The 19,296-nt window shown below is 50.2% G+C and overlaps 1 protein-coding gene across 1 annotated transcript; it reads left to right on the top strand.

The window, feature by feature from the left end:
- Nucleotides 1–275: 275 nt before the first annotated feature.
- Nucleotides 276–18,154, top strand: METTL2A (methyltransferase 2A, methylcytidine). Its single transcript, XM_054176973.1, has 9 exons — nucleotides 276–376; nucleotides 2,485–2,576; nucleotides 7,399–7,760; nucleotides 9,889–9,938; nucleotides 10,977–11,037; nucleotides 12,604–12,743; nucleotides 13,990–14,096; nucleotides 14,927–14,992; nucleotides 16,800–18,154. The coding sequence occupies exons 1-9, from the start codon at nucleotides 288–290 to the stop codon at nucleotides 16,949–16,951; spliced, it is 1,119 nt and encodes a 372-aa protein (XP_054032948.1). The 5' UTR covers nucleotides 276–287; the 3' UTR covers nucleotides 16,952–18,154.
- The last annotated feature ends 1,142 nt before the right edge of the window (nucleotides 18,155–19,296 follow it).

The raw sequence follows: 19,296 nt of genomic DNA, 5'->3' as shown, positions 1-19,296 counted from the left end.
CCACAGAGAGCAGCAGAAGCAGGCTGGGTGCCGAGGGGACCGCGGCCAGATCTGCGCTCCCCGAGGTGCACGAAAGGCGCCACAGAGAGCAGCAGAAGCAGGCTGGGTGCCGAGGGGGCTGGGTGCCGAGGGGACCGCGGCCGCTGCCGCCCTCCCCGGGCTCGCCGCTTCCCGCCACCACCCGCACGTGACAGAGGCGTCCCTCACGTGACCGTCCCGCCCGGCCAGTCCTCTCTCGGGTCAGCTCGCGCGGCGCTGCTTCCGGTTCCGGTGGCTCTCTGGCCATCATGGCGGCGCCCAGGGAGACGCCGGAGCGGCGGCCTTTCGGGAGGCGCTTCCTCACCGACCCCGCCCGCCTCTTTCAGCACAACGCCTGGTGAGGGTGGCCGCCGCCTCCTCGCCCCATCGGTGCCCGCTCCGGGTCTCCGGCGCTTTGCTGCCCACTGCGGAGAGGCCCGGGGAGCTGACCGGGGCGCTTCGGGGCGCTGCTGCCCTGTGGTGCATCTCCGCGGTCGGTCTCTGGGGGCTGGGAGGGGGTGGCCGGAGGTGCGCTCCTCTTCTCCGTCCCGTCGTGTCGGTAGCCTGGGACGAGCCGTGGTGTAATGGGGCTCTCGGCGGCCGCGGCTGGTTAGCCCTGAGCTGCCCTGCTCTGCTTCACGGGGGCTCGGCCGCAGGCATTATCCGTGCTTCTCTCGCAGCGCACTGGCCCATCGCCCGTGCTCGCCTCTGAAGCGCCCACAGGGGTGCAGAGCGGGCTGGGGGAGCTGTGAATATGGGGCTGAAGGCCCAAGCAGCGAGGGAGACCCGGAGTTGGGGGCCTGGCACCAGCCGTCTGGGGTCCTGCCGGCGTGGCAGACGGTGCAGGAAGGGCTTGAAGGTGCGAGAGGGCCCTGCCCTGTGCGGTCAGTGATCGGGGGGTCCTGATTGTGCCTCGGCTCCTCCCAAAGCGGTTGGGATTCCCGAAGCTCCTTTGATATTTGAGAAGAACGCATTTTCCATCGTAGCAGTCTTTTAATTGCCGTAGTTAATAAAGCAATGAAAGTAGTTAATAAAGTTCAGTAAGCTACCCTCAGAGCTCTTTATCCCTTCTCCACCTGTAGATGCATTAGTTACTGGTCTGTACACTGAACAAAGATCCTTTCACGCATCTGCTGCCACGGGATGCTGTAACTGGGAGGTGCTGCTAGGTGTCAGCTTGCAACAGGAGGTGTTTGATGGGGAAAGCTGGTTTAGAGATGCATAAAGCACCCAGCTTCTTGGGTTTGGTGTGGAACTGATGTGTCCACTTTCAGCCTGTGGCTGCTATAACCTATTAAGAATTGGGAAGGTTTCATTTGCAATAAAGCAATGTGTGCATGTATCAGCTTGTCACTCATTTGGGGCCTGGGCTACACCAAAGGTATGTTGCAAAAGCATATCCTCAACATGATTTACCTGAAGAAACTCCTGCTGCTCTAGTTTATTTCTTATTTAGACTTTGACACTTAAAAGTTTAGTTTGTGAGTTAAAAGATTGAATTCTCCTGAGGCCAGAATAATGCTTGTTGGCCTTTGTCTGCTGCTTTTCAGTCACTTGTTTTAATGAGGGGGGGGGGAAAAGGTCAAGTGAATCACTTTAATGGCTCCACAGCTCTGTGTGTGCACATTTCAGTTATTAATACTTCTTAATGCTGTGTAGCTTCCTGCATATTTTCCTAGAATTGTGTTTCATTTAATTCTTTGCCTTCCAAACAGCCTTCCTGCCCTTGTTGTTTCAACCTGAGAAAGAAAGTGTAGTGTCTTGGGGAGAGCTAAATCTGATGACCTTTGTTGATTAATGCCAGCACCTCCCTAGGAAGAAGGCTCTTTCACCTTGTGACAAAGGCACTTCCTCTCCAAGGAGGCCTGTGCCTGTTGGGTGTCCTCATGGTTTATATGACTTTTTAGGGTGTCAGGTAACGATAGGACTGGGGGGAATGGAGCAAAAGTAGAAATGGGTAGATTCAGGTTGGATGTCAGAAAGAAGTTCTTCCCCATGAGGGTGGTGAGAGCCTGGCACAGGCTGCCCAGGGAGGTGGTGGAAGCCTCCTGCCTGGAGGTGTTTGCAGCCAGGCTGGATGTGGCTGTGAGCAACCTGCTGTGGTGTGAGGTGTCCCTGCCCATGGCAGGGGGTTGGAACTGCATGATCCTTGAGGTCCCTTCCCACCCTAACAATTCTGTGATTCTGTTTGCTCTAAACTTGAGGATCAAATAAGGAAAAGGATCAGGGGAAGGTCTGGTATCTCTCAAGGGTCTCCTGCAGTGACATCTTTGGGAGTGCTGTAAGTGCAGTTCATGCAGAACTGAGGGGCATCTGTGCTGATTGCTGCTGTGCTGCTGCTGAGCCAGAGTTAAGAGCTGGTGGAAAAGCTGTGGGTCTGGAGGGCTGTGTAGACCAAGCTTTCTCTTTCCTTTCTCTTCAGCCTGCCATTCTCTGCTGAGTAGTTTGTGTTATTTTTCACAACAGGGATAATGTGGAATGGTCAGAAGAGCAGGAAGCCAGTGCCAGGAGTAAAGTCCAAGAGAACAGCTCTCAGCTCTTGCCACAAGACAAACAAGGTACATTTGGATGGTCTGCTAATGCTGAGTCTTGACTTGGCCATACAAGGGTGGCACAGTCCAACCAGAGCTGCCTAAACATCATTTATTCCTCCTTTTCCCCCTTCTCCTGAATCATCCAGAATGCATTCCCTAGTTGTTGTTGATGTTGAAAAAAAGGCAAAGGAGGAATCTTTCTGTTCATAATTTACCTCTCTGTGGCTTTTCCACCTTCTCCAGGCACTCCTCCTGCTGGAGCAGAAATGGTCTTTGTTGGGAGGAGTCCTCTTGGGCTGAGTGTCTGTGATTGTGCTGTGCATCTTTAGATACTTTTTAGTGTTCATTGTCTAACAAACATTCTTCTTTGTAGTGTTACTGCTTCTGCTTGCTTTTGCTCTCTAAAGCCTAACTTCTAACAGTCAGTCTTGTGGTGGGTTGTATGCTCTGGAGCTGTCCCTAACTCAAGCCTGGTTTTTCTCTTAAGGGAGTCCAAGAAAGTATCCATACCAAGTAGTGTCTCTACCAAGTTAACAAACAGCTTGATAGTGTTTCAATCAGCAGTGAAGTAAAATAATGTTTCCCTGATCAAAGTGTTTATCATTGGAGAGGCAGAAAAGGGATTCCAGAAGTTTGTTCTCCCCAAAGTTGGCTTAAAGGTTATCTGAAAGGCAAAGCTAACCTGGCCCTGAATTGAGCTACAGGTGCACAGTCTACAGTCAGGTAACACAGCTGAGCTCTTCTGAGCTGGTTGATAATGCATCTTTCCTGTACACTTGTGATCTCACCTAGCCATTTAAATGATGCTGAGATGGATTCCTGTATGATTCAGAGATGGAGAAGAATGGTTTGGGTTGGAAGGGACCTTAAATGTCATCTAGTTCCAACCCCTCTGCCATGGGCAGGGACACCTCCCACCAGCCCAGGTTGCTCCTGGCTCCAAGCTGGCTTTGAACAACTGCAGGGAGGGAGCATCCACAACCTCCCTGGGCAACCTCTTCCAGGGTCTCACCACCCTCACTGTCAAGAATTTCTTCCTGATCTCTGAGCTAAATCTTCTCTCTTCCAGCTCAAAGCCATTGCCCCTTGTCCTATCACTACAAGCCCTTGTAAAAAGTCCCTCCCCAGCTCTCCTGCAGCCCCCTTCAGGTACTGGAAGGCTGCTCTAAGGTCTCCCTGGAGTCTTATCTTCTCCAGGCTGAACAGCCTCAACTCCCCCATCCTGTCCCCACAGCGGAGGTTCTCCACACCTCTGATCATCTTCCTGGCCTCCTCTGGACCTGCTCCAACATTTCCCTGTTCTTATGCTGGGGTGACCAGAACTGGACACAGTGCTCCAGGTGGGGGTCTCACAAGAGCAGGGCAGATGATAAGAGACCTGTTTGATGATGATGATGGCGGTGCTACGCCCTGCTGAGCCCTAGGGTGGATCAGTTTGTTTGAATTCAATTGAGGGTGTCATCTGTAAAGCCCTGCTGAACACTACTGGAGCTATTGAGACACTTCCCATATAGCTTCCAGTTGTGCTCACAATAGCTAATTTGATTATCCCAAAGATCAAGCCTCCCTAATTTCTTGCATTCCCAGAAGCATCCAGCAGTTTCCATTGTGGTGCCCATTGTGTCGAGTTCATTCTAGAATCTGGTTAACATTAAAGGACGCTGTCTGTCATGCTTTGAGAACCTATAGAGGAGGCTTGCAATGGTGGAGCAATTTGCTGGTTAGAGCAGTTTGTCAGGTCTCCCTGATGTATTTCCCAGAGTGAACAATGGAGGCCAGTCAAATTTGGATGGTTGCTATTCAGCAGGAAGCTTGTGGAGACAATGGGATGGCTGAGACGTGGGGGAAGGCAGCCCAGCCAAATGTGCCTGGAGGGTCGAGTATTTTGAGAAGCAGCGATGTCCAAGCAGGAGAACAAAGACAAGCTATTGGTCATTATGGCTGCATTATTCTGAGGACTTCTGGGGGCTGTCAGAATTTGTTCTGAAGAAGGAGAGAAGTTTCTGTGGGGTATGTTGGAAGATCTGTCTCCTGGCTGGGAACAAAGAAAGAAGTGGAAGAGCTGGTTGTTGGGGGCTTTTTTTTTTGGTTGTTGTTTCCTTTTGAGGCTTCATAATTAGCCCCCTCTTGCAATTCGGGGGGTCCTGGGTTCTCTTCCTGTCTTTTGTGAACAGTTACTTTTGTTTGTCCTCCTTCTGCAGTGTGAAAGGGTGAGTATGGGCTTGGCTTTTGGGGTGTCCTTACAGAGGTGAGCAGGAGTCCTTAGCAAGAGGGTCCTGGGGGGAGTGTGGCTTGCACACCGATGTCCCCATGAGCTCATGCCACAAACAGGATCTTGAGGCAGGATTAGGTGAACTCTCCTGGCATAAGGTGAAAAATGGATGTGGTCCTTTTTAACTCTCTCCTTGTTTTTTTCAGTGCTTTGAATCTATCTCTTGCATGAGCTTTGTCAGCTGGCCCTTGGTTTCTTGCATTTGTGGTTTCACTGATCCTTCCCTCCAGGGCTTTAGTAGCACCAGGCTATGAGACACATGAGCTTTACAGCTTCCACACCTGTGGAGTGGAGTGTAACAGCTGTTTGATAGCATCCAACAGCATTTCCCCATGATTTAACACAGGAGGAGCACAGTGTCTTGCTCAGTGTTCTGCTGGGGCAAAAAAAACACCCTGCAGCTAATCCAAACTGAGTGGGCTGGAATTTTGCCCCTAGCAGCTCAGGTAAGCATCCCATTGCAGTCAGGCTGGCATGGGATTGTTAGGAGAAGGAATCAGGGATCACCAGGAGCTATGTTTTTGTCAGGTGAAGGAGCATTTCCAGCCCCAGCAGCCTGGCATGTCCCTGCTAGCTCATGGAAGAGGTGACAGGTCAGGAAGGAGTACAGAGCTGGGTATGAATCAGGAGCAGTCACTGAGTCCTCCTATGCAAACAGCAAACTGACTTGACCCTGCTCCCTTTGAGCTGCAGTCAGATCATGGCACAGACTTACTGCTCTAGTCTGGTAGCTGACAGTAGAATTTCTTTCAGCTTGAGGTTTAAGGACAAGGCTTCTTCAAAGGAGAAAATCCTTGTAGTTGAGGTAAAGAGATTATTTTTATATATAGCTCTTTGTGCTTCAGGGAATAGATCCTACTAAAAATATCCATAGGACTGCCTTCTGGTGCTTTGTTGCAGCCATTTTTGTCTCTCTTTGGCTGGGGCTGTGTGTTTTGCCAGGTGCTCTTGGTTCATTTTGCTGTTTCCCCTCAGACATCTTCTAAACACTTGGCCCCTTTCAAGCAAGGCTGACAGCTTGCAGTGCAGATCCCAGTAGTGATCTCCAGTTTAAAGAGATCTGCTCTGGTGTTTAACCCTACTCTTGAGTACCTGTTGGAGAGAAGTTATCCATTCTCACATCCACTCTTGAACTGGGGGGAGAATCATTGGCATTCAGTGATGCACCTACTGCTGTGCAAAGCTGCCTGAGGAGCTGCAGTGGGATCTCTGGCCCTGGGTGTTGATGCCTCCAGGTAATTCCAAGCACAGGCTGCTGTAATTGGCTCTCATTTCCCAGGACAGAGAACTCATCACATCAGTGGGAATCCAGGAAGCCAGTTCCATTTGTATCTTCCCCATGGTTAAAAAAAAGAATAGTTCCCCTAGAGCTGTACTTGATCTGGAGTCTGGGAAGCTGAGTGCAAATAATTCTGTGGGTGACTCCCATCTCCTTAGATCAGGGCTTTGTGAGAGTTCTTCCAGCTGTCTGTGGTGCTGGAGTGGATCCACTGGGTGTGAAAATGGTAATGCTGGCTGCTGAACTTAATTCTTACCATCTTTAGGCTGTCCACTGTAGCTCTCCACTGTTACTTTCATGGCAGTGGTCACTCCTGTTGATTTCCTTCTTGCTTTCCTTTCCTGAATGCAGGATGCTCTTAACCTGCACAGAGCTGTGGCAAACAACGTGCTGTAGACTGGGCCCCAGCAATCCCTGTGTACAACCTGCTGCCCTGCAAGCTTGGAGTGGTGCACAAATGCTACCTGAGCTTTCTGCCAGGCTCAAATTGACTGAATTGGCTTGGAGTTGACTGATTTTGCTGTTTCTCCTTCTGAAAGGAGAGGTGGCTGTTGGGCAGGAGCTCTTCAGCTCCAGGCAGCTGTCACAGAATTCCTTAGAAGCTGTCAGTGGTTGACATTTGGTGTCACAGGGCTCCCTGTGGATTCAGAGAATCACAGAATGTTAGAGGTTGGAAGGGACCTCTGAGATCATCTAGTCCCAGCCCCCTGCTAGAGCAGGTTGCACAGGATGGTGTCCAGAAGGGTTCTGAATGACTCCAGAGATGGAGACTCCACAACCTCTCTGGGCAGCCTGCTCTGGAGCTTCGTCACAGAAGGACAGAAGTTCCTCCTGATGTTTAGGTGGCACTTCCTGTGTTCAAGTTTTTCCTGTCCCTGGGCACCAGTGAAAAAGGATTTGGCCATATCCTCCTGACACCCACCCTTTAAGTACTGAGAAGCACTGGTGAGCTGCAAAAGTTGGTGTTAGACATGGGGCTAAACCCTGGATTTCCTCATTCCAGTCTCCTGCAGAGAGGCCTTTTCTGATGCCAGCTGCCTTTAAATCCTACCGGGAGACAGGCACTTACCTCTTCTATCTCTTACCCCTTTTCAGTCCTGAGGAAGTGATTGTGAGGAAGCAGGCTGAGGGTGTGGGGTGGCACAAGTGAGCTAGAGGTGATGCTCAGTCGGGAAGCTGACTTACTGAAGCAGATTTGGGAGCAGATGCCTGCAGTGATCTCTTACTGTCTGAACTGGTTACACTCGGAGACCTTTGGATTTGACTGCTGCTGCTGTTTTTGTTTGTGTTCACAGAGGAATATGAGGTGAATGCTAAGAGGTACTGGGATGACTTCTATAAAATCCATGAAAATGGTTTCTTCAAGGACAGGCATTGGCTGTTCACTGAATTCCCTGAGCTGGCACCTAACAGGAACCCAGGGCAGAGCGGGGATTCAGCGCCCGGCCGTGGCAACAAAGAGGAACCCAACAAGGAAGGGCTGGGATGCTGTGAAAATGGACATTGCTCATTGGGAGCCAGGGCAGAGAATCAGTTAAACCTGCTCAAGGGCACACCTGAGATCTGCACAGAAGAAGGGACTGCCCAGAAGGCCACTGAGCTGAGTCAGAGTGGTGGAGACTACCCAGGGTCATCCGCATCTTACCGCATCCTAGAGGTAACAGCTGGGAAGCGGAGAGGCACACCCCCAGCAGTCCCTTCTCTCAGAGGTAGAGTGACTGGGACATAGAATAGATGTTGGCAAAAAGGAAGTGAGTGAAATGATTGCCTTAAGTCAGTAAAATGCAAAAAAACCCACCAATACAAAACAGAGGGCAGCTTGGAACTGAACCTGTCCTATGAGGATAGGCTGAGGGAGCTGGGGTTGCTCAGCCTGCAGAAGAGAAGGCCCTGGGGAGACCTTAGAGCAGCCTTCCAGTAGCTGAAGGGGGCCTACAAGAAGGATGGAGAGAGAGTGTTTACAAAAGTCTGCAGTGATAAGATGAAGGGCAATGGCTTCAAACTACAGAAAAGTAGATTTAGGTTGGATGCTAGGAGCAAGTTCTGCATCATGAGGGTGGTGGAATACTGCAACAGGTTGCCCAGAGTGATGGTTGAGGCCCCATCCCTGGAGGTGTTCAAGGTGAGGCTCAACAAGGCTCTGAGCAATCTGATCTCATGGAGGATGTCCCTGCTGACTGCAGCCCTGCTTACTGTGGAGAGGTTTGGACTTGATGACCTTGGAGGTCCCTTCCAGCCCAAACCATTCTATGACTCTCTAAACCTGTTGGGATGCTTTTGGTCTAGCAGAGCACAAGGATCATAAGAAGCTTCCAAGTTTAAAAGACAAACTGTTCCTCTCAGGTGTTAAAGCAAACCTTTTAAAGCCATCTTTTGAAGAAGCTGCTGCTTTTACATGGCTGTGTAAAAGTTTTCTCCTGTCATTTATGTTCTGCATGTCTCTGCTGACTCTTTTGTCTTGAGAGCTGTGAAACAAGCAGTGAAACCAAGAATGTAAAGATGCTGCTTGGTTTGTTCCCTGGGGAATCTCAGCCTAATGCAGGATTTGTCCTTGAAAAGTCTGTAGGATTAATAAATGTTGGACTCCTGGCAGCTGGTAAGGTCCTTTGGCTCTGCCCTCTCAGCTTTGGTGGCTGTCAGTAAAACTCATTTTGAATGCTTCCTGTTTTAGGGAAGTTCTGCACTTCCAGGGAGGGTCAACTTCTGAACTGCCCTTTCAATGCTTTCATTTAATCTGAGGCTTTGAGGCTTCCTCAGGCTCTGATGTTCTTGTGGCTTTCCTGTCTCACCTGAGCACTGTCAGCAATCCCTGCTGCTGCAAGCCATCACTGCTGTCTTCAGTTTTCCTGCTTCCTTCCACATTCAGAGGCAAACTGCCCCAGCCCAGTGGTGTGAGCCATCTTCACATGGGAGCAAGCAGAAGGAATAATAAGGCAGGATCATTGCAGGCCTAGTTGGAGCTTGAGGAAGAGCCATCTAGTGAAGGAAACTCTGAAACAGCAGGATGTCATTAGAGTAAAGCAAACTTCTTTCTCCATTGCTCTGGAAGTGAAGGCAACTAATCCTGGCCAGTGCTTCAGTGACTCATCCTGGTTGTTATGCTTGGGATTCCAGCAATAACAGTTTTCAAATGACTAACAATACACAGCTCTGCAAGGATTGGCTTAGTGGTTGCCCACAGATGTTTGTAGCTGAGCCTGCTCCTCAGAGCTGAACATCTTCACAACTTGCAGGAAGATGTGGGATGGTCACTGCAGTGCTCAGGTGTTACAGATTCACAGATGGCATTGGCTTGGAAGGGACCCTCAAAGGGCATGAGGTCTGTGGTGACAGGTTGGACTTGATGATCTTTGAGGTCTCTTCCAACCTTGGTGATACTGTGGTACTGTGATCTTGTCCAAATCCCCTGCAGACAGCAGGGACACCTGTGGCTGCCCAGGGCCACATTGAGGCTGATCTTGAATGTCTCCAAGCTGGGGCCTCAATCACATCCCTGGACAAACTGTGCCAGGATTTTACCACTCTCATTGTCAAAAACTTCCTCCTAATGCCCAACCAAGATCTGCCCTGCTCCACTTTCAAACCATTGCCCCTCATCATCACAGGCCCTTCTGAACAGTCCCTCCCCAGCCTTCCTGTAGGTCCCCTTCAGATACTGAAACGCTGCTGCAAGGTCTCTCCGGAGCCTTTGCTCCATGGCTGTGGAGAGGTGATGTGAAATGAGCTGCATGGGGCAGGCTGAGGAAATGATTTTCACTGTGTGTACATCTGCTGTGTTTGTGCAGGTTGGCTGTGGTGCTGGAAATACAGTCTTCCCCATATTACAAACCAATAAGTAAGTAGAGCTCTCAGCAGGTTTGTGCTTTTTCTTTCACCTGCATGATTTACCAGCCTCTGAAAAAACAACTGGCAGAGCATTGCATGTGTGCTTAGACAATCTGGGAGAACAGCCAGAGGCAAGTGGGACTTTTAACCATCTGCAGCTTCATATGATTGTGTTTGGAGCTGAGGAATCTTTGGTCTTAGAATTGCAACCAGCAAAACGTGATGCAACGTTCTGTGGCTCATTCCCAAAGCATTTCCACCCAGGCCTTAGTGCCTCTCCTTTGTCAGGAGGGAAAAGGAGCCAGTTCCAGATGAGAATGATTGAGGCCTGAAGGAGCAATGGCAGCCACCAGATCTGGGGAGTCTTGAAGGAGACAGACCAAAGCCCAGAGGATCACTAGAGGCGTTTAGGAAGAGACTGGATGGGGGGCTTGGTGCCATGGTTTAGTTGATCAGATGGTGTTGGGTGATAGGTTGGACTTGGTGATCTCAAAGGTCTCTTCCAACCTGGTCTGGTCTATCCTATCCTATCCTATCCTATCCTATCCTATCCTATCCTATCCTATCCTATCCTATCCTATCCTATCCTATCCTATCCTATCCTATCCTATCCTATCCTATCCTATCCTATCCTATCCTATCCTATCCTACCCTACCCTACCCTACCCTATCCTATCCTATTCTATTCCATCCTGTCCTGTTCTATTCTGTTCTATTCTATTCTGTTCTGTCCTGTCCTGTTCTGTTCTACCCTACCCTACCCTACCCTACCCTACCCTACCCTACCCTACCCTACCCTACCCTACCCTACCCTACCCTACCCTACCCTACCCTACCCTACCCTACCCTACCCTACCCTACCCTACCCTACCCTACCCTACCTACCCTACCCTACCCTACCCTACCCTACCCTACCCTACCCTACCCCTGGCTCCCAAGTCTGTGCTCTGTGTGTTTGAGCCACCCCTGGCATTCCTGTGGCCCACTTCTGTATAAATGGTGATAGTTTCAGTGCTTACTTCATGCTGGTGTCTTTTCTTTCTTGCAGTGATCCAGGCCTTTTTGTTTATTGCTGTGATTTTTCTACAGCAGCTGTGGATCTGGTCCAGGTAAGCTCAGTGGTGATGCAGGAAGGTAGGAGGGTACGTGGTGCCAACTGCACATTAACCCAAATCCATCCCAGCAGCCACCAGCTGGCTGTTTCTTCTCAGCCAGCCCTTCTGCTGACCCTTGTACTGACAAACCAGGGAAACAAGCCATCAAAGACTGGGGAAATGGGGGAAGTTGGAGCTCTCAAAATGTCACATTGGCAGCAGATAAGTCAGCCAAATTTTCTTTGCCCTGTGGTTGGCAGCTCTCTTTCTAAATCCAGGGCTCTTTTAGCTGAGTAACTGCTGAACCTTGGGAACAGCCAAGCTATGTCTTTTTTTCTCAACAGGAACTGAAGCTGGGTTTGGTTTGTGTGTGCATAACTGTGAGAGCAGTTCCTGGGAACGTGGTCTAGTTGCTTCTGCACAGACAGCTGAGGAGGGGCACTGCTGTCTGTGGAGCAGGAGGCTGGAATGTAGTCAAAGGACAAACACTGCTAACAATTTTCAGGTCAGGACAGAAGTGAGAATGTATGAAGTATCAAATGCAATCAGTCACTTGATGAGGGAGCACAGCAGCAGAGGCAGGATGCCATTTCATCCTCTTAAGGTGACACAAGCAGTGTTTAGAGAGGCTGTTGCAAGTCATGGCAGCAGCCTTAGAAAAATAGAGAGCTGCTTTTAGAAGTCTAAATATCATTTTTATGAGCATAACCCTAGGCAGCCAGCTCTGATTTGTGGCATATAAGGAGAAGTCTGCTTGTACCTGAAATGAATATTGATTTCAGTGCTGCAGGAAGGTGACCTGACACTCCCTGTTGTAAAGATTTCCAGCCTAACAGTGTCAATCCCTCCCTTCTGACCACTGCTAGGGGAAAAGCTAACCTTAAAATTGCAGTAATCCCTCAGTCCAGTGTTGAAGTTTTGTCAGTGCTGATTGTCTGCATGTAGCTAGTCCAAAGCTCTTTGTAAATCTCCTCAGGGTGCTTATTCTTCATGTTTCACCTCTGCTCCTTGTCTGGCCACAGAACCTATCTGACCCCATCTGCCTTAGTCCAGTGAGGCTGAAAGAGATCTCTGGACACACACCATAATAATCATGTCTCACATAATGAAAAAAGGCATTAAGGAAAGGAAGCTGAGGGGAAAGCTGCTCACTCTCTACAACTGCCTAAAAGGAGGTTGCAGAGAGGTGGGGGTTGGCCTCTTCCCACAAGTCACAGCTGATAGGACAAGAGGAAAAGGCATCAAGTTACACCAGGGGAGGATTAGGGTGGACATAAGGAAAAAAGTCTTCATTGAAAGGGTTCTCAAAGCCTGGAGCAGGCTGCCCAGGGAAGTGTTTGCCTCCCCATCCCTGGATGTATACAAAGCTATCTAGCTCAAGGTTATGGTGTAGCAGTGGTGGCTCTGGAGGAGTTACATAATGGTGGGAGAGTTAGATGATGATTGGACTTGATGGTCTCTGAGGTCTTTTCCAACCATGGTCATTCTGTGTGTAATAAAAGTTAAAGTGCTTCCATGTCCAGATAATCTTGAGATCAAGGTCTGCTGCTCATGCTCTGCTTTCTCTCCTCTTAAACACAGAACAATGCAGACTATGACTCCTCTCGCTGCTTTGCCTTTGTCCACGACCTGTGCAACGACCAAAGTCCTTTCCCCATGCCAGATGAGAGCCTTGATGTTGTTATTCTTATCTTTGTCCTCTCAGCCATTCTCCCAGAGAAGTAAGTTGTCTAACAATTCCTTCTGGTTGCAGGAGATAATCCATGCAGAGCTGCAGCTCTTTATTAGCAGCTGTGCTGCTTTTGGCCTCTGGCATCAAGGCAAAGGGAAGTTTGCTGTGTGTCTGCTCCAGTTTTCCATGAAGCCTCTGAAAAGGGAATTTGCAGCTCCTTGGTTGTAACAAATTCTGGCCCAGGATAGGTGTCACCTTGAGGTGCTAAGTGGCTGTAGACTGGCTTGGACTAGATGACCTTTAGAGGTCCCTTCCAACCCAAACCATTCTATGATTCTGTGAGCTTGCTGAGGTCACAGGTGTTGGTCTGAAGCAGCTCAGCACCCATTTGTGGACAGGATTGCTGCTAGAATTTAAGGCTCTGGGGCTAGATTTAATTTCTCCTATGGGAGGTGACCAAAAGGGTCAGAAAACAGTTAAAGCAAGCACTGTGATCTTAGTGTGACAGTGACAACCACACTGCCTCTGTCTGGTTTTGTTCCCTTTGGTTTTACTTCACAGCATTTTTCTTCAAGTTCACTTCTTACTTGTTTGACAGGAGCCAGTGGAAATCATTCTGTAATTAGCAAGAGAGAGCAGCTAATCCCTGCTGTGGCAGCCTCAGTCATTGCTGTAGGAAAAACTGGGCAGCAGAATCAGGGAGTGTCAGAAATAAGGCAGCCAAATAAACTCAGCCCACCTCAGCCTGAAGTTGCTCAGAGATGTGCTGGGTTTGGGGAGCTCCTCTAGGAAGCTGAAATGTGTGAAACTTGATATCTTGGTAGATTCAGATTGGCTATTAGGAAGAAGTTATTTCCCATGAGGGTGGTGAGAGCCTGGCACAGGTTGCCCAGGGAGGTGGTGGAAGCCTTATCCCTGGAGGTGTTTGCAGCCAGGCTGGAGGTGGCTGTGAGCAACCTGCTGTAGTGTGAGGTGTCCCTGGCCATGGCAGGTGGGCTGGAACTGGCTGAGCCTTGAGGTCCCTTCCAACCCTGACAGTTCTGTGATTCTGTGACATGTCTAGAGATGAGGAGAATGTCTTTAGAGCAAACCTGAAGAATAAAGTTTCTCCTAACCCTGAGCAACCTGCTGCGGTGTGAGGTGTCCCTGCCCATGGCAGGGGGGTTGGAACTGGCTGAGCTTTGAGGTCCTTTCCAACCCTGACAGCTGTGTGATTCTATGATTGTTTGGGGAAAGGGGGCTAAAGAAGCAAGCCCCAGTTTGCAGAGTGTTGAATGGTTCTGCCCTCTCCTCAGGATGCAGGGCATTGTCACCAGGCTGAGTCGCCTTCTGAAGCCAGGAGGGATGATTTTGTTACGAGACTACGGCCGCTACGATCTGGCCCAGCTTCGCTTTAAGAAAGGTATCCTCCCTCCCTTTCTGCCTCCCTCCCACCCCCTGGGGGACTCTCACCAGGGTGGGGAAAAGGATCTGGGAGTCCTGCTGGACAGCACAATGACCATGAGCCAGCAATGTGCCCTTGTGACCAAGAAGGCCAAGGGGGTGCATCAAGATGAGCGTGGCCAGCGGGTCGAGGGAGGTTCTCCTGCCCCTCTGCTCTGCCCTGGTGAGGCCACAGCTGGAGTGCTGGGTCCAGTTCTGGGCCCCCCCTGTTAAAAAACGGCAAGGACTTGCTGGAGAGGGTACAGCAAAGGGCTACAAAGATGCTGAGGGGACTGGAACATCTCTGTGATGAGGGAAAGACAGAGTATTGGAGCTGTTTAGTCTGGAAAAGAGCAGCCTGAGGGGGGAAACTCATCAATGTTGATCAATTCTTCAAGGGTGGATGGCAGGAGGATGGGGCCAGGCTTTGTTCAGTGGTGCCCAGGGACAGGTAATGGGCACACACTTGAACATAAGAAGGTTCACTTGAACATGAGGAGGAACTTCTTTAATTTAAGGGTGATGGAGTCCTGGAACAAGCTGCCTAGAGGGGTGGTGGAGTGTCCATCTCTGGAGATATTGAAAACCCACCTGGATGCATTCCTGCTTTGCTACAGGGGTTGGATTCAGTGATCACCAGAGGTCCACTCCAGCTCCTCTCATTTTGTGGCTCTGTGACAGCTAATAGATGGTGCTTCCCTGGAGTAGTGTCTATCCTGAGGCAGCTTAAGCACAGTGTGTACTTGTTGGATGGCAGATGTTGATTCTGAAATGATAGCTGGTAACTGTTTAAATCTCTCTTGCCCTTAGGTCAGTGTCTGTCTGATAACTTCTATGTGAGAGGTGATGGCACCAGAGTCTACTTCTTCACACAAGGTAGGAGGCTAGAAAGCATCCCTCTGTCTCTCCTCAGCTCTTTTTATCCCTGTGCCCTCAAGTCTGGCCACTGGCTCTTTCCAGACAAGATGTTATGTGCACAGGGACCTGGATTTGCCACTTGCTGATGCAAATATCACACAATGGTGGGGGTTGGAAGGGACCTCTGGACATCATTGGAACGGGCTGCCCAGGAAGGTGGTGGAGTCCCCATCCCTGGAGGTGTTCAAGAGGGGATTGGATGTGGCACTTGGTGCCATGGTTTAGTCATGAGGTCTGTGGTGATGGGTTGGACTTGATGATCTCTGAGGTCTCTTCCAACCTTGGTGATTCTGTGCTCATCTAGTCCAGCCTCCCTGCTTTAGCAGAGTCACCCAGAGTGGGCTTCATGGTGAAAATTCCTTTTAAAGGAGGACCAGTGTGTTTGCTACACAGGGAGGGCTGGAATTGGAGGAGCTCTCCTTGAATGTTGTTGCCTGCAGAGGGTGGAGCGAGATGGACACCACTTGAAGGAACTTCTCTTAACTCTACTGCTCTGCTACAAGGAAATAAGAAGGGTGTGGTTCAGCCTAGAGCCAAGGCAGCCTCTCCAGTTCTGCTGCTGCTGCTTGGTGGTCAGGAGGGGTTGCATTCTCCCTGCTTGTCACCAAGGGCACCTCCAGTCCCTTCCTCCGTGGGCCCCTCTGCGTGGTGGGTTTCAGAGCAGCGGCACAGCTGGCCTGAGCCATCCCCTGCCCCCCTGGCCAGGGCACTTGTTTGTCACAACAGAAGTCGTGCTCCAAGCGTGTCTGGCAAAGGTTTCCCCATGGCAAGCATCTGATAAATGAGCACAAGCTGGGACCTGTTAGCTCTTTTCTGCAGAAACTCCACACACATCACGTGCTCCCAGGCTGCAGCTGAGCAAGCTCGCTGCTGCTCAGCAGGACCTGGGCTTTCTTTGCCCAGGGCCAGTGACTGGGGCACCAGGATGCTGATTTGCTTGGTCAGGAATCCCTGCCAGTGTAAGTGGTGCAGCCTCCAGGGCTCTTGGTGCTTTGATTTGGCCCCAACAGGGTGTGGTTTTTAAAGGATTTTTTTTTTCCTTCCCCCAAACTTAACCTTAATGAATCCCTTTCCCCTCCAGCCAACACAGCACAGATCTTACTGCCACCTTTTCAAAGTGTAGGTCTGATCCTGTTCTTGGCTCCTGCAGACACTGAAATTCCTCTGGAGAGAGGGGGGGAAAGGGGAGGGAATGGATCTGTCCCTGCTCACCAGGAGGTGCTCCCTTAATGGGTCACTAGAGACAGTGCCCTTGTCTGAAACTGCTGCTGTTTTGACAAGTCTGTAATCCTAGTTGTCCTCCCAGTGATTATTTACTTCCTTAGCAGCAGATAAACTCAAGGGAAACTGGAGAAACTGGGATCTTAATCCCTTCCTTAATGCAGTAGTAGTTGAGTCACAGAACACAGAATGCATCTGGTTGGAAGAGACCTCCAAGCTCATCCAGTCCCACCCCTGACCCAGCGCTGAAAGGTCAGCAGTAAACCATGTCCCTAAGTGCCAGGTCCACACACTGCTTAAGCACCTCCAGGGATGGTGACTCCAGCCCTGCTCTGGGCAGCCTGTTCCAGTGTTTGAGAGCCCTTTCAGTGAAGAAATATTGCCTGATATCCAGCCTGAACCTCCCCTGCCTGCTCTTTACCCTGCCAGAGCGAGACCGTGAGCTTCCTCTGGCCCGTCTTTCAGCACAGCTCAGCCCTCAGTGTGAGCAGGTATCAGTGAAATGAAAGCATGGCATCCTCCATCTCCTTCTCTTTGCTTCCAGATGAGTTAGATGACCTCTTCACCACGGCTGGGCTGGAGAAAGTCCAGAATCTGGTGGACCGGAGGCTGCAGGTGAACCGCGGGAAGCAAATGACGATGTATCGAGTCTGGATCCAGTGCAAGTACTGCAGGCCTGCTGCCCCCCAGCTGTGAGGGCACAGGGCCTGCTTCTCAGGCTGGGGCCTCTTCAGCACCATCTGCAGTGAGTGTCTCCTCCTGGTGAGCTGTGGTTTGATGGAGCTCAGCCCACACGGGACCCCAGTGCCTTTGACACTGCCTAGCATCACTTCAAGTGAGTTGTGCTAAGGGTGGACGCTCTAAGGGGAGACCAAGCAGTGGTTCAGATGTCTTGCTGCTGCTCTGAGGGTTTTTTAATCATGTTTTTAACAGCTTAAGAAATGGTCATGCTGTCTTACAGCAGCTGAGCAAGCTGAGTACCAAGTCACTCTTACTCTGGATTTCCACCTGAAACAGGAAAGCTTTGACCTTACCTCTGTGTTGTGTGCTCTTGTCTTGGCAACAAAAGCCATGCAAAGGGTAAATCTCTTCTCTGCAGCTGGTCACTAGGCCTCATATGGATCCCATAACCAGCTTAGCCCATACTGCTCCCCTCTAGCCATTCAGCTTTGTGCAAACCCACAAGTTCAAGTACATGGCCTGAAGGCAGGAGCCAAGAGCACACTGCTTTCCCAGTGTCAGCTTCCCCATGGTGTGCAGGTAACCTGTGGAGAAAGCAGACTGTGCTGCCTTGTCCTCATGTCCACAAGGGTGTTCACCTAGGGAGCTGGCACACTGTAGCTCAGGAGCTATAAATTCATGTCAGGCAGCAGTCAGGTGTGGGGGCACCTCCAGAGTGCAGAGTGTCACAGGAGACCAGGACTGTGCAGAATCACAGAACAGAACAAATCTGGTTGGAGGAGACCTCAGAGATCAGCCTGCTTTTGCTGCTTGAACAGTGAGAAACTCTTCTTGCTGGCTGCAGCCCCTAGCTCACAAGCTGCACTGGCCTGTCCTGGTGCTGTGCTAAAGCCAAGCAGACAAGACCCTTGTCTTTGGTAAGAAATCAGAAGGATGTCTACCTCTCTTGTTTCATTTCTCAGAGGGAGCCAACTTTGTGGCTTGCTGAAGGTATTTCCCCTCCTTTGACAGCAAAGAGCTTTTATCTCCACTGGTTTTCTTTTCTTACTCTTAGGGTGTGGTACAACACAGGTATTAGAATAAATTCTGTGGCAATGCTTTTTCAGTGCTGGTTTGATTATTGTCAACCAGGCTTCCACAGGAACCCACATGCTTCTGCATGCCTGGCCTGAAGGATTTGGGCCACCATTAGCTAACTGCAGCTTTTTCCCCTCTTCTTGTTATGAGGAGGCTCATTAGTGCCTGCTCTCATCTCTCAAGCCTTGGCTGCTGTCTCCTACCACCTCTTAGTTCATGGAGCACCAAGGTGTGTGGTGTGTGTGCAGCCCTGGCTGGAGAGCAGCTCATGCTACACAAAGCATGTGTCTTTTGTTGGCTAGATTCTTGCATCTGGAGCTTACAGTTGCTCAAGTCTGCCAGCTGTAGAGGCACATAGGTTATGAACTAACTGCTGCCTTGAAACAGGAGAAAGGGTAGAGAGATGAGGAAGTGCCATTGCTGGCTTTGGAGAGTCTGCAGGAGTCCTGGAGGGTCAAAGCAGGAGCACCTTCATTTGTAAGGCATTGGAAGGGGCTGTGGCAGCAGCAGCACTTCACAGTATCACAGTAGATTAGAGGTTGGATGGGACCTCAAGAGATCATCCAGTCCAACTCTCCTGCCAAAGCAGGATCACTTAGGGTAGTTCACACAGGAATGAATCCAGGTGGGTTTTGAAAGTCTCCAGAGAAGGAGACTCCACAACCTCTCTGGGCAGCCTGCTCCAGGGCTCTGGGACCCTCACTGTAAAGAAGTTTCTCCTCATCTTAACTTCCACATTGCTATGTTGCCCTGCAGGTGTTAGCTGGCCAAAGGCTTCTGGACATCTCGGTCCTTCCCAGGGAAAGGGGGCTCAGGAAATCCATTCCCACCTCCAGGCTGCAGTGCTGGGGCAGGAATGGGAATGGGCCTTTTGTTTTTTCATATATCTAGCTCCTAAATAATGTGGAAAGGGAATCAAAAGGACAGGAAGAGAATTCCTGTGTGATTTGTTGCACTGTACTTTAGAAAGGGCAAAGAGACTTCCCAGGGTCTGCAAATGAAACAGGAGGAGCTTGAATGGTAGAATAGAATCAGAGAGTCATTTTGGGTGGAAAAGCCCTTTAGGATCATTGAGTCCAACCATTCTCTACCTCTGCCAAGGCTGGTGCTAAACCATGACCCTCAGCACCATCTCTCTGCCACTTTTCAACACCTCCAGGGATGGGGATTCAACCACCTCCCTGGGCAGCCTGTTCTAGGGTTTGAGAACCCTTGCAGTGAAGAGTTTTCTTCTACTGTCCAACCTAAACCTCCCCTGCTGCAACTGGAGGTAATTGTCTCTC

The sequence above is a fragment of the Dryobates pubescens genome, chromosome 36 (genome assembly GCF_014839835.1).
Source record: "Dryobates pubescens isolate bDryPub1 chromosome 36, bDryPub1.pri, whole genome shotgun sequence".
Lineage (NCBI taxonomy): Eukaryota > Metazoa > Chordata > Aves > Piciformes > Picidae > Dryobates > Dryobates pubescens.
Note: the sequence above shows the minus strand (reverse complement) of the source record. Positions and strands in the feature narration are given on the sequence as shown.

Coding starts and splice junctions, on each gene's coding strand:
- METTL2A (XM_054176973.1), top strand. CDS start 288: ATGGCGGCGCCCAGGGAGACGCCGGAGCGGCGGCCTTTCGGGAGGCGC. Junction 377..2,484: donor CTCTTTCAGCACAACGCCTG/GTGAGGGTGGCC, acceptor TTTTCACAACAG/GGATAATGTGGAATGGTCAG. Junction 14,993..16,799: donor AGTCTACTTCTTCACACAAG/GTAGGAGGCTAG, acceptor CTTTGCTTCCAG/ATGAGTTAGATGACCTCTTC.